Below are 13,900 nucleotides of genomic sequence, written 5' to 3'. Positions count from 1 at the left end.
AGACTCCGAGTGCGCTACCTCAAACAAAAAGTGCTCTGGTGAGCTGCATGTCCCCTCCAAATCAACAGGTACTAACCCTTCGTATAGCCTCTGAGGGGCTCCTATTGAGTAGAGAGAATTTTCTTTCTACCCTGGGGCAGGGAGACAACATCAAAATGTATCAGAGAAGCAAGACACGTGGGGTACTATAGTCTACTAGTTGCACATGCATAGAAATTACTTTCCGGAGCACTTCCAGGAGTGATCCCTGAGCACAGAGCCAGGAATAAGCCCTGAGCAGAATCCATTGTGATCTACAATAAAAATATATAAATAAAACAATGAATTTTATTATGTGGATTAAATATTTGAAATAACTGGAAAGATAAATTATAAAAAGTAGCCTGTGGCCAGTGAGATAGCACAGCAAGTTAAGGTGCTGGCTTTGCATGTGGCCAACCTGGGCTCAAGCTTCATCACCACATAAGATTGCCTGAAAATGATCAGAAGTGGTCACTGAGCACAGAGCCTGGAGCAAGTCCGGAGCACAGCCAGGTGTGACCCCAACATTAACAAGAGTAGTTTTTTAATTGATATGTAATTTACATATAGCACAGTTAATTTTGGTGTACAGCATAATGGCTTGATAAAGTATATATTAAGAAATAAACATTTTATTGTATATAAACAGTAAGTAGAAAGAGATATCTTCACAGTTATTTTAATATCCCTGTCTTAGTAACTGAATAAGTATTCAGAAAACCAGTAAGGAAATGGAAGACTTGAATGAAACTGTCAACCAATCTAAACTAAAATTTGTATAACAATTTACTTAACAACATGCATATACTTGTCCACTATACCAGGAATGCTACCAGAGTAGACCATATTCTGAGTATAAAACTAACCTCAATACATGTACAAAATACCCATACCTTATAAAACATGTCTTCATGTCATGTGGAGTAAAATGACAACAATAAATTTTAAAATGACTTGAGGAGCCAGAGGAATAGTACAGAAGGTCCGGTACTTGCCTTATATGCAGGCAATCTGGATTTGATCCCCAACATCCCATATGGTTCCTGGAGCCCACCAGGAATGATTCCTGAGTACAGAACCAGGAATAAGCCCTGAACACATCAGGGTGTGCCTCTGCCCCCCTCCCCCCAAAAAAGACTTGAAAGGTCTCTGGAAATACTTCTAAATAACATATATTTTAAAAATTCATCAAAAGGAAACTAGTACTCAGACTTGAATGAGATTAGACAGAAATATCAAAATTTTAGAAATGCCATTAAAGCAGTATTTTCTTTTTTACTCTTTGGGTCACACTCAGCAATGCTTGGGGGTTATTGCTGGTTTTGCACTCAGGAATTACTTCTGGGGGTGCATGGGTGGACCTTATGGAATGCTGGGGATCAAAACCAGGTCAGCTGCGTGCAAATCAAATGCCCTACCCACTGTGCTATCACTCCAGCCCTGAAAGCAGTAATTTTTTAAATAGTCATTTGACTAGAGAAATGACATAAATGCTAAAAAAAAATGAAAAAAGTTCAACATTATTAGTAATCAGGAAATTGCAAGTTAAAAAACACAATTAGAGGGCCAGAGAGATGACTCTAAGGACTGGAGTGCATATTTTGCATACAGGAACCCTGGACTCAATCCCTGGCACTGTTCCATCCCCTAAATCTGCCAGGGAGTGATTCTAGATTACTGAGCCAGGAGACTCTAAGCACTTCCAGGTGCAGTTCAAAAACCAAAAATGAACAACAACCAAAAAACATACAAAGACATATACCTGCTTTGTAGGGTCTCTGTGAAATTACCATGTGATGCTGTAAAAAATTTTTTCTTAAGTGCGGGCTGAGATTTAGGTTTTGTAGTCCATAATTCCATCAGGTGCCCTTGAGTTGCAAATCCTTTCTGGCTATTATTGACTCATCAGAAACAGGAAGGGAGGGCTTAACAGCTTGAGCTCCAACAAACTGGGCTTGACGGTGCTGGTCTTCCCAAGAAGGAAATGCTCCTATGGCTGGGGTGGAAACTTGTAGCTGCTAATCCAATAGAAGAAAACATGAATTTGGAAATATGAGGTTCTCTGAAGCCAGTAATGTACTTAAGACTGCAGGAAAATTTTCTTGTGGGGGGCTGTAGATAGGACAGAAGGTAGTGTGCTTGTCTTGCATGCACCCCACCTTGGTTTGATTCCACCATATCCCATAGAGTCCCTGAGCCTTACCAGGAGTGATCTTTGAGCACAGAATCAGGAGTAAACCCTGAACACTGCTGGGTATTAAAAAAAAAACACACCTTGGACTGGGGCAGATAGTACAATGGGTAAGGCACTTGCCTTACATGTGGTTGACCCAGATTTGATGCCCACGCCCCACTAGGAGTGGTCCCTGAGCAAAGAGCCAGGATTAAGCCCTGAGCATTGCTGGATGTGGCTCAAAAAGGCAAGAAAAAAATTCTTAGAGAGGATTACAAGATGATGGATGGGGCATATTTTTGTTCAGTTCATTTTTTCCCCCTCACTCCACACTCTGCTGCTATATCATATCCTTTGTTGCTACTGTCCCACTGACTGAACTGAATGGTTTTCCTTTTTCAACCCCCTTATTTCACACACACACACACACACACACACAATGGAGAGTGTGAATTTAAAGCCCAGGCTCTTTGGATTTAGACTAGGTTTAAATCCTAGCTAGTAGCTGCATGTCTTGAACAAACCCCTAAATGTCTCTAAGCATCCGTCTCCTAAACAGTGTGAAGTGCCATATTTTTTCTAACAAATGAGGATAGGCTAAGTCATCCTGCAGTAAAAGTCAACCCCCAAACCTCAGTGGCTGGACAAAAGCTACTTATCACTAAGTATGGGAGACAATTTCTTTTTTTCTTTTTTTGCTTTTTGGGTCACACCCAGCGATGCTCAGGGGTTACTCCTGGCTTTGCACTCAGGAATTACTCCTGGCAGTGCTTGGGGGACCATATGGGATGCCGGGGATTGAACCCAGGTCGGCCGCATGCAAGGCAAACGCCCTACCCACTGTGCTATCGCTCCGGCCCCTATGGGAGACAATTTCTAAAATGGTCAGTAAACCCTGCCTTTTGGAAGGCAATGCTGGATTTAAGATTGTTCCTGTCTCTGCACCCAGGGATCACTCCTGGCAGGACTCAAGAGACCTTATGGGATTCCAGGGATTGAACTACGGCTGGGCATGTGTAAGGCAAGCACCTTAACCTTTGTGCTATTCCTCTGATCCCTCACTATGGCCTTTCGTTCTGCTGAACCTTCTCTGGATTGTCCTGTCATCTTTCAGAGTCTTATGCCTCAGTTCAGTTCCTGCACCTCCTGAGGGAATCCAGCTGTTGAGCGTTTGAACGGACAAAAAGGAGTGACAACAATAGGATAACAGTTACTCCTTTTTTAAAGATCATATCTTGGTATTATAAGTTCCAGAAGCTCATTGCTCTGGGTCTCCCTAACTAATTACCCGCTGGCCTCACAATCACAGCCCTCTACAGTCTAAGAGGTACTGTGAGCAGAGGCACCAAACTGCATCAGGACAGAATTCCTCATACACAGAAATTGTGAGATAGTGAAAGTTTTCTGAAATACTAAATGTTAAGTTTCTAAATTGTGGGATTGTTTAATAACAGGTGCAGTGTGGGTTGGGACGGGGTGCTCAGTTAGAGGTGCTCGTGAGAAAGGCCTGGCTGATAGTTTCCATATTAACAACTGCTGCCAAAATCACTTCAGTGATCAACTGAATACGTACAGGAGCAATAGTACAGTTAGTAAGGTAATTGCCTTGCAAACAGCCAACCCATGTTTTGTCCCTGGCACCCCAAGTCCCGCCAAGAGTCACCCCTCAGCACAGAGCCAGGAGCAAGCCCTGAGCACCACCAGGCATAACCCCAAAACAAACAAAATAAATTTATTAATTGACAGTCAGAAAAACTTTTCACTACAGTCTTAGTTTTGTCCTCTTAGCAAAATAAAGTTAAAATCTGATTTTTAAAGTGCTTGCCTTGAACACAGCTGACTTGGGTTCAATCACCAGCAACACATGAGGGTCTCCCAAGCATGCCAGAGTGATCCCTGAGTGAAGAGCCAGGAGTGTTTGCTTGGGTGTGGTCTAAACACAAACAGACAGACAAAAAAAAAGTCACAAAGGACTAAACTTCATTTGGACCATTGCCACTTCGGCAACAGCCACAGAAGAGGCCGATGCTACTTTAATGTATTTCTCCCCAATCACTTGTCAGTCCCAGTGGCATATAAACTGGACTTTTTCCTCAGAAGGTGGAGAGGTCAAAGGATAGAGCTCTTTGTGTCAGTCTATTTTCCTCCTAGTCTATTTCCCTCATCATTCACTTTGAAAATTAAGGGCTTGCTCCACATAAAACTTACCCAGAAGAAATCAAAAGCTAATTTCAAAAGGATTTTTATTTTATTCTTGATTTTTTTCCCCAATTTTGGGCCACACCTAGTGGTGCTCAGGCTTTACTCCTGGTTCTGCCCTCAGAGACCACTCCTGGTGCTTAGGGAACTGTATGGGGTCTAGGGATTGAACCAGGTTCAGCCGCATACAAGGCAATGCCCTACCCGCTGTACTATTTCTCTAGCCCTGTATTTCAAAGTTTTAACAAATGAAAGATAACATGACAAAAATAGATAAAAGAAAAATAAAACCCCCATAATAGGACAACATATTTCTGGGGAGGGGCTGCTTGCATCTTGTTCTTATTAAAAGCTGGTTGATCCCTTCATTACCCTGTAGGGGTAAATGAAGATGTTTTGAAGTCTTTCACTACTCTAGTATAGTTGGATTTCAGCCTGAAGGAGCCCAGGATGAGAATGATTTATATGTGATGGTCTAAACAGTCTTGCTGGACTCAGGAAAATAGGGGGGCTTGATTTAGGGAAAATGACAGGGCGTTGGGGATGAGAACTTGGCCATTTTTCTGTGTACTTGCCAACCCTGCAGTGTGGCAGAAAGGTCTTGGTATTTTGTCTTGTTCCCTAAAAATCTGACAATTTCCCAGGATGGAGGGAGGAGCTGAGAGACACTGAGGCAGGTGGGAGAACTGCTCCCAGGGGAGGGTGGAGAGAACCCAGGTCCAATGGGTGGGGAGTGGGGAGGAGGAGGAGCAGGGTGGGGTGCCGGGGCCACTGCTGTGAGCTTGGCAGCAGTGGAGAGGGTGGAGGAGGTCCTGCTGCTGGAGAGGGCTGCTGTTAGGAACATCCTGAGAGCATGCAGGATGCGACAGCGACAGTGCATAGCTAGGGCAAGAGCAGGAAGAGTGCAGAGCCATGGGCGAGCCCTGGGAGCCTTGCCTGCCCTGACCACTGAGGAAGCAGGGGAAGCCCTGACTCCTAGAGATCAAAAGCTGTCACGGAGAGCTGCTCAGCTCCAATAAAGAATCCTGGGCACTGGAGAGATAGTACAGCGAATAAGTTCTTGTGGCTACCTTCTCCTGTTACTCCCCAGACACCTCACCAGCAATATCTGTCTATCTATTTTCAAGGTACAGTTACAACTATTATATTTCATACTACAATAATTTCCTAATACCTCTCTTAAGCTGTCGGTGTGAAGTCAATCTTCTCTAAATGCACACCTGGGAAAGGGATGTAGTCCAATGGAGCTTATAACTGGTCTATTTCCGGACTGGTCCCTTCCCTAGCACTGAAACATAACAGATGAAAACAGAGGGCCGAAGTGGTAACACAGTGGGTAGGGAGACTGTATTGCACATGGCCAGCCCCGGACTTGACCCCCAGTGCCCCCATATGATCCTTCAAAGCCCGCTAGGAGTGATCCGTAAGTGCAGAGTGAGCCATGAGCATCTCTGGGCATGACATTCCCGCCTCCAAAAGACAAAAGCACTTAAATTTTTCTGGGAGCCACACCCAGCAGTGCCCAGGGCTTACTCCTGGCTCTGCATCCAGGGATCACTCCTGGAGGGGCTCGGAGGACCGTGCGGTTCTGGGAACTGAATCCGGCTCAGTCACGTGCAAGCAAGTGCTTTACCCACTGCCATTTTTTTTGTGGCCCTGATAAAAGTTCTTACCTAGCACAGTTCTACTAAGTGCTAGACAGTGTTTTATGTGGTTGGGGAGTCATTGTAAAGACTTCTGCTGATAGAGGGGGGGAAAGGCAAAGGGAGATTTGGCCGTAAACACAAAGCTACCCAATGGAAGTAACGACATGTAATTCAGGCCGCCTGTCTCTAAACTGTCTGGCCTACGGTATTAAGCCTCGTGGAAACGCCAAGAGGTGAGCCGTGCTTGAAAAACCGGGCAGTGGCAAACAGGAGGGCTGTCCACGAGCGTTTGCCCCACGGGCACTCTGCCCGGCCCCGCCGACCACAGGGTGCGCTTTCACCGACACACAGAACCGCGGGGAAGGCGCCAACTTCCGGCTCCGGTGAGCGGCGGAGCTTGGAGCGAGGAAATCGTGTCGCCCTGCAGGGAAGATATCGCGGTACTTGGCCGGCGGAAATGACGTCAAGCCTCTACCGCGGCCTCTGGTGGATCGCCGCGGCCCCTCCTCCCAGAGCGGCCGCCTTTTCCCGCGCGAGCTGCCTCTGCTGCTCGGGCCGCCTGGGGGAAACATGGCGTCTGCCCTGGAGCAATTCGTGAACAGTGTCCGACAGCTCTCGGCTCAAGGTGAGGCCCTGGGCGGGCCCGCTGCCCCGGGGACGGGCCTGCATGCCCCAGCCAGCGGCGCGCACGGCCGGGACCGCCCTGTTTAGCCACCAGTCTGCTCTCCGGGGCTGGGCTCGGGGTCGCGGCGCTCACACCGGGGCGGGAGCGAGCACGGCGGAGTGTGAGCACCTCCCCCCTCCCCACACATTCTCCCTTTTGCCGGCGGCGCGGCGCGCGGCGCGCGGCGACCGGGCTGCCTCCCTTCCCTCGGGCCGGCCGCATCTCCTCCCCCCTGCCCGGGCCCCTTACACCGGGCGCTCCGCTTGACAGTTTAGGGGTGATGACTTCCGCCCGACGCCCTCCGGAGCGCTCATTGGTCCTCGCTTCCGCCTTTGCCTGCAGTGATTGGCGCGCCTGCCCGTCTGTTTGGGCGCTGCCTGGCCGCCGCCAGACTAGGCCTCGCGCAGCCGGTGCGAGGAGACTTCTTGCTGGGTGTTTGGGCTTCAGGGCTCTCCTTGGCCGGCCCCCCAGCTGCCTGCTGGCGCCCGCTGCCTAAGCCTCCTCGCCTATTTTAAGGCTTACAGAATGCCGAGGGAACGCTGGCTTGTAACGTTTATAGAGCTAGTATTGTGGCCCCGATTACTTTGCCCTTAATTTTCATGCCGTTTGATCCATTCATCTCATAGTGCTCTGGACTTAAAAGTAGTTTAGCTGCGGACTGTGAAGACCCCTTAGACCATTCTGTTCATCTCTCAAATAAAAACAAGCCCCTTCAACAAGTCCTTAACAGAAATGTTAAATTGAGTTTTAAAAAAAAAAAGAAGAAGCCATGTAAAAGCACTGGGAACGGTGAGTCACGTGGAGTGCAGTGAATAGTTACATATTACTGTAAAGACCGCTGTTTCTAAGAAACCTGGAACATGATGACCTTGGACAAACCATCTTCGTGTTCTAGGGCCTCATCCCTGGTTGTAAACAGAGTGGTGCTAGTAGTCTTGTAAGGCTGCCTCGAACTGATGCGCTGTGGAATAAGAGAGATGAGGTTACTCTCACTGACAGAAATTAGGTGAAGCATAGACTCGTGATCATTGTGAGTGCAGAAAACACGTGTTCATGCCACAAGCAATAATTTCAAATTCTAAGATATGCTCTAAAGATTTGTGTTTGAATCCTGTTTCAGTCTCTTCCCATTGAGCCATTTACAGAATGGAGCTGGGGCTGTTGATGATCTTCAAGTGGAATGACTTACCTGAAAGCCTTGTATGCCTGCTCTGTGCAGGGCAGAACGCTCCTCTAAGGAATAGCCAAACAGATAAATGGCGTCCTTTCACCAAACCTGCTTTACTTCTGTTCCTCTGGCTAACTGCAAATTGGTTTCTGTGTTTGTTAGAAAATTCTGAGTTTTCTAATCGGTGCTTTTACATGAAGGGAATATCACAATTTCCAACTTGCTCTGATTAGAGGAAATTTCATTTGCCACATCTGTACATCCGTAGTTGAATTCATGTGTGTCTGTGTTTCCGCCACACCCATGATCCTCAGGGGTTACCTCTGGCTTACACTCAGGAATTACTCCTGGTGGTGCTTAGAAGACAATATGGGATGCCGGAGTTCCAACCTAGGTGGGCCTGTGCAAGGCAAGTGCCCTAACTGCTGTACTATCTCTAACCCCAATATAATTGAACTCATTTTGCACCCAGTACATGTCAATTTAATTTTAACAGATCCATAGGCCCTCCGCTATCTTTTGATACCATAGTGACCTAGCTTATCTTTTATTATCATTGGTGGAAGAGGGATTTCCAAGTGAAGTTCAGGGAATCCATGGGCTATCAGAGTTTGGTGCCAGGGTCAGAGGACCATAATGAGCTGTGCTACCTAGTCTGTGTACTTCCAGGATCTATATCTGGGGGTCCTTGGCAGACCATGCTGTGCTGGGAATCAAACTGGATAACGTGTTGACGTGTCTCTCCCTCACTCCTCCCATGTTACAGCAAGTTATCATTGGGTATTAAGTTGGGAGAATAGAATAAACTGAAGTGTTTCTCAGTATTTCAAATTGTTGTAAGTATATTTAGGACGGTGGGTAAAAGTTTTAATAGACAGTTCAGTTAAATCATTACTTAATGTCATACCTGTTAATGAGATACATAGTAAAATGAGAGTTGACATTTTTCTAGTTCATCTTATTAATATCTTGAAAGATGTTATGTAATAAAGGCATAGATCTTTTAAAGTAAGTTTTTGTTTTGGAGTGCAGTGTGATACTGATATAGTGTTTTCTTTAAAAGTAGCGTAGGGGGGGCTGGAGTGATAACTCAGTGGGTAGGGCATTTGCCTTGCACGCGGCCGACCCAGGTTCGATTCCCAGCATCCCATATGGTCCCCTGAGCTCCGCCAGGGGTAATTCCTGAGTGCAGAGCCAGGAGTGACCCCTGTGCATTGCCAGGTGTGACCCAAAAAGCGAAAATAAATAAATAAATAAATAAATAAATAAATAAATAAAAGTAGCATAGGGACTAGGAGATAGCTGAGTGGTCTGGGATGGAGTTTGGTCCCATCGCATAGCTGTCAGCCTTTGCCGGGTGGTCCTGGCGGTCCCTGTCGCTACAGGGTCTGAGCAGCTCTGCATCCTCAAACCCTAACTTTGAGCCATCAGATTTGGTTGACTGTCATCAGGAATGGCCCCCTAGCTCCCTGAACACTGCTTAGGAGTGTTGCTCCCCAATACTCCAAAGTATAGAAACCTCAATAGTCATATAGAGAGTTTGGTTTTGTTTGGGGGGGAGTTGTTATTTGTTTGTTTTTGGCCCATGCTCAGCAATACTCGGATTACTCCTGGGTCTGCACTCAGCAATCACTTTTGGTGGAGTGAACCATAATGGGATGCTGGAGATCAAACCCCAGTTAGCTATGTGCAAGGAAAGCTCCTTATTCCCTGTACTGTCTTTCTAGCCCCTCTCATTATCTTAAAACATCTAAATGGCATGTTTATTTATTTTTTTTAACTTTAAACTACTTCTTATTATTTTTATTATTTTTTTTTAAATTTTATCACCATGTGGAAAGTTACAGAGTTCTCGGGTTTATGTCTCAGTTATACCATATTCAAACACCATCCCTTCACCAGTGCCCATATTCCACCACCAAAATCCCCGGTATACCCCCCCCCCCCAACTGTATAACTGATGAATTTCACTTCATTTTCTCTTCACCTTGATTACGTTCAATATTTCAACACAAAACTCACTATTGTTGTGGGAGTTATACCCCCAAACAAGATAGCCCTAATAAGGAAGCATTTGATAATTAGTTTTCCATTAAAAGATTGTATGTTTTCAGGTTTTTAAAAAGTCCCGATTCGGGACTCGGATGTGTCCCAGTCCCGAATCCTGGAGCCGTGTTAGTTGCTGCGCAGTGTCGCCAGGGCTCCATCTGGAGAAGGTATGCTGGCGGCACCTCCTCCTTCCAGCTCCCCGGTGTTGCTGGCCCCAATTCGGGTCCGGAGCATTTTCCGGGCCGCGCTGCTCACCAGAATGCCTGCCGCTTCTCTGTTGATTGTGGAAGATGGCGTAAATTGCATGTTTAAAATCTAAGTGATTATAACAGCTGGCAAGGACCTTGCTTTGCATACAGCTAACTGGGTTCGATGCATTTGGTCCCATGAACACCACCAGGAGTGATCTCTGAGCGCATGGGCCAGCCTGGGTTCAATCGCCACCACCAAATATGGTCCTGAGCAGAGACAGGAGTAAGTCCTGAGCACTGTCAGGTGTGGCCCAAAACTCAAAAACAATAATAAAATAAGGGGAACAATGATCAAATACTGAGTAAAAATTAACTGGTATTGGTAGCTTGAGGTTCAAAATGTGAAAGAAAGCTATTTAAAGAAACTAAAGTGGGACTGGGGAAATAGTACAGCAGTAAGGTGTTCATTTTGCATTCCTGGGTTTAGTCCCCAGCACGCCTGGAGTAAGCCTGAGCAGAGCCAGGAGTAAGCCCTGCCCATGGTCAGGTGTGGCACCAAACCCAGAGAACAAACAAGAAACTAAAAAGATGGCTGCTCCCAGACTCCCTCCCCCCACCTCCTCACCCGCCCCAATCAGAATGACAGCTATGGAGGGATTTGAAAGTAACCTACTGTCACCAGAAACCCAGTAAAATCAGTGAGTCTAGGTGTTGGTTGCCTTGCATGTGGCTGACCTGAGTTTAATGCCCAGCACCCATATGGTCCCCCAAGCCTGCCAGGAGGGATTTCGGGTGCAGAGCCAGGAGAAACCCTGGAGAATAAACATACAGTGTGATGACACTGTGGATCATTAGGATATTTAGTCGGGAGTAGAAGGTTTGGACCGTACCCAGCAGTGCTCAGGGCTTACTCCTGTCTCAGCTCAGGAGTGCTGCTGGCAATTGAACCCATGTGCAAAGTAGATGCTCATGGTACTATCGCTCTTGGCCTTAGGAAATTAATTTTTTAAACAAGCTACTTGTTGATTGGCTGCTGAGCAAGCATTGTATTCTGAAGCTGGACAAATAGAGCACCTGCTTTAATCGACCACCATAATCCCAGGTGATGCAAGCAGGATGCTGAGAGGACAGATATCCAAGTTCACCGTGAGATGAGATGAAGGACCAGGGAAGACCTAGACTGACTGTAAAAGGAAGTGTGTAAGATGATGGGAGAGTGAATGAAAGAATGCTAGCAGGGAAAACCGTGTAGAGGCTGAGAAGGGACTGTGAATAGTGACTGAATTTTCTGAAAGTTGTTTGATCAAAGAGGAGGTGTATGAGGGGAAGTAGTATATCAGCAGAGCTGAGGTATTTGGATTTATTTAAGTCTTTGGAGTGCTTGACTGAATTTGCATTTTAGTAAGATCACATTTGGTACCGGTATGGAATATGGAGTGAAAACCTAGAATGATTGAAGTTGTCAGACCATTTAGAAACTTTACGACACAGTCCAGACAGAAAGTGGTGATCTGAATTAAGCATAGAGAGAGAGAAAGGAATGGAATTGAGAGGTTCAGGAAGTAAAATTGTAATTGCTATCCTACTTGCTAACATTTGAGCTGCAGAAAAAGAAGTGGTGGTGATAATAATGTACACATTTCTGAATCAGGGATATGGAGAAGAGAAGCACTGTAGCACTGCATCACTGTTGTCCAGTTGTTCATCGATTTGCTCGGGCGGGCACCAGTAATGTCTCCATTGTGAGACTTGTTGTTACTGTTTTTGGCATATTGAATACACCCCAGGTAGCTTGTCAGGCTCCTCAGTGTGGGCAGGATACTCTCGGTAGCTTGCTGGGCTCTCCAAGAGGGATGGAGGAGTCTAACCCGGGTGGGCTGCATGCAAGGCAAACGCCCTACCTGCTGTGCTAATGCACTGCCTGGAGAGGAGAAGGAATTTGTAGACCAGTTAGAAATAGGAGACCTGGTTTTGGAGCCACAAGCAAGGTCACTTCACTTCTCTGACCCTCTGACTCCTTACCTGAAATAAAAGAGAAATCCTGGGGCTGGAGGGATGGGTAAGACACTTGCTCTGCATGCAGCCAACCTGGATTCAATCCATGGCACCACACATGATTTCCCCAAGCTCTGCCAGGAATGATCTCTGAGCACAGTCAGGAGTAAGTCCCAGGCACAACTGGACATAGCCCCCAAAACTAAGACTGGGGCGACAGTACAGCTCTTAGGATGCCTTGCCTTGTACACAGCTGACCTGAGCCAGGTTTGCTCCCCAGTGCTCCATATGGTTCTCCAAGCCTGGAGTGATCCCTGAGCACCTGGAGTGTGGCCCAACCCTCCCTGCACCCCTATCCGTTCCTCCCCAAATCATCCTGGGTACCTCATCCTCTACGGTGTAAAGTTAGTGATTGGACTTTCTTTAGTTTGGATAGTGCTGTATCTGAATGATGGTTATTTTGTTTTCCAGGGCAAATGACTCAGCTTTGTGAACTGATCAACAAGAGTGGTGAGCTTCTTGCGAAGAACCTGTCCCATTTGGACACTGTGCTTGGGGCTCTGGATGTACAGGAGCACTCCTTGGGAGTCCTTGCTGTTTTGTAAGGGACCTCTTTTATGGTTTCATGCTTGCTAAAACCAAACTCAGTACCCTTTCTGGCTTTATTGAATGTAAGACGTGTTATGAAACTCTTTTGCAGAACTAGAGTTCATTTTACATTTTACTTATCATTTCTTCTTAAATTTGGGTTTTTTATCATTGTTTAACTGATGTTTGTATAAATTTTGAAATTTTATTTTTGAAAATGAATGCCTTTCTTAGTGTGCATAATAGTCTCCATTCATCTGGATACATGAGATTGTCCCAGTTTTTAACTTGGAAAGAAAATAGGGAAGAGCACAGAAACAGTGGAATGTATAGAATGCATCACCAGTAAGCGGAAGCAGTAGAGCTTTGAGTTTCCTTCAGACATATTTAAGCTGTTTAAGACCAAATTGAGTAGACCCATTTCTGTTGGGGTCTTTTTAGCTTTGAGTATGGACAATAAATTAATTTTTTTCTTCATATTTGAGTTGGGGTATCAGTTGTCATGAATATTGAAATAATACAAATAAGAGAAATTGAACTAAAGGAATTGAACTGGCCTCACTCGTGGTAGTATTCCTTATACAAAGGTACATATTAGGAATAGTTTAGAGGGCTGGAGAAGTAGATTAGCGTGTAGGGTGCTTGCCCTGCATATAGCCAACCTGGATTTTATTCTTTGCACCGCATATTGTTCCCCAGGTTCAGTCGGGGGTGATACCTGAGCACAGACCCAGGAGTAAGCCCTGAGCACAGCCAGGTGTGGCCCTACACCAAAAGGACTAGTTTAGAGAGAGAAAAATTATCAGAATAAAAGGGTCTAGTGATATGTTCTGCAGTATACAGTAGCCATTAGCCATATATGATTATTTACATGTAAAGTAATTAGAATTAAATTTGCAGATTTGGTTCTTTAGTTATGTGGCTGCACTTCAAGTATTACTAGTAGCTTCTGAGCAATGCTCATTATTTGCTATGTTTTTCTGATTAAAAAACACTGCGCACATGATTTTTTTGTACACATATAAACTTACACATTTATATCCATACATGAAAACATTTTGAAGCTTTATGGTAGTTTCTCGAAGTGGGAGTGTGGTAGAGGATATAGTTAGAGGGCTCAGTCTGTTCACATAAAGAGATTTCCAGTGTGGTTTTCTGAGAAGGGAACAGGACTGCAAATAAATTTGGGAACCTTTGCTGTAAGGT

At 45.6% G+C, this 13,900-nt stretch overlaps 1 protein-coding gene across 2 annotated transcripts in view; it reads left to right on the top strand.

Moving 5' to 3' along the window:
• Positions 1-6,507: 6,507 nt before the first annotated feature.
• Positions 6,508-13,900, top strand: part of COPS3 (COP9 signalosome subunit 3) — a 30,092-nt gene continuing 22,699 nt past the window's right edge. Inside the window, exons 1-2 of one of the 2 annotated variants that reach the window (XM_004612820.3) lie at positions 6,508-6,664; positions 12,578-12,707. In XM_004612820.3, the coding sequence (XP_004612877.1) occupies positions 6,610-6,664; positions 12,578-12,707 (185 nt within the window). In that variant the 5' untranslated portion in view covers positions 6,508-6,609. Of the gene's footprint in view, positions 6,665-12,577; positions 12,708-13,900 lie in introns of those variants that run through there. The other variant, XM_055136975.1, reaches the window with a different exon arrangement.

This window comes from Sorex araneus, chromosome 4, assembly GCF_027595985.1.
Source record: "Sorex araneus isolate mSorAra2 chromosome 4, mSorAra2.pri, whole genome shotgun sequence".
Classification (NCBI taxonomy): Eukaryota; Metazoa; Chordata; class Mammalia; order Eulipotyphla; family Soricidae; genus Sorex; species Sorex araneus.
The sequence above is the reverse complement of the archived record's forward strand: the minus strand, read 5'-3'. Positions and strand labels throughout refer to the sequence as shown.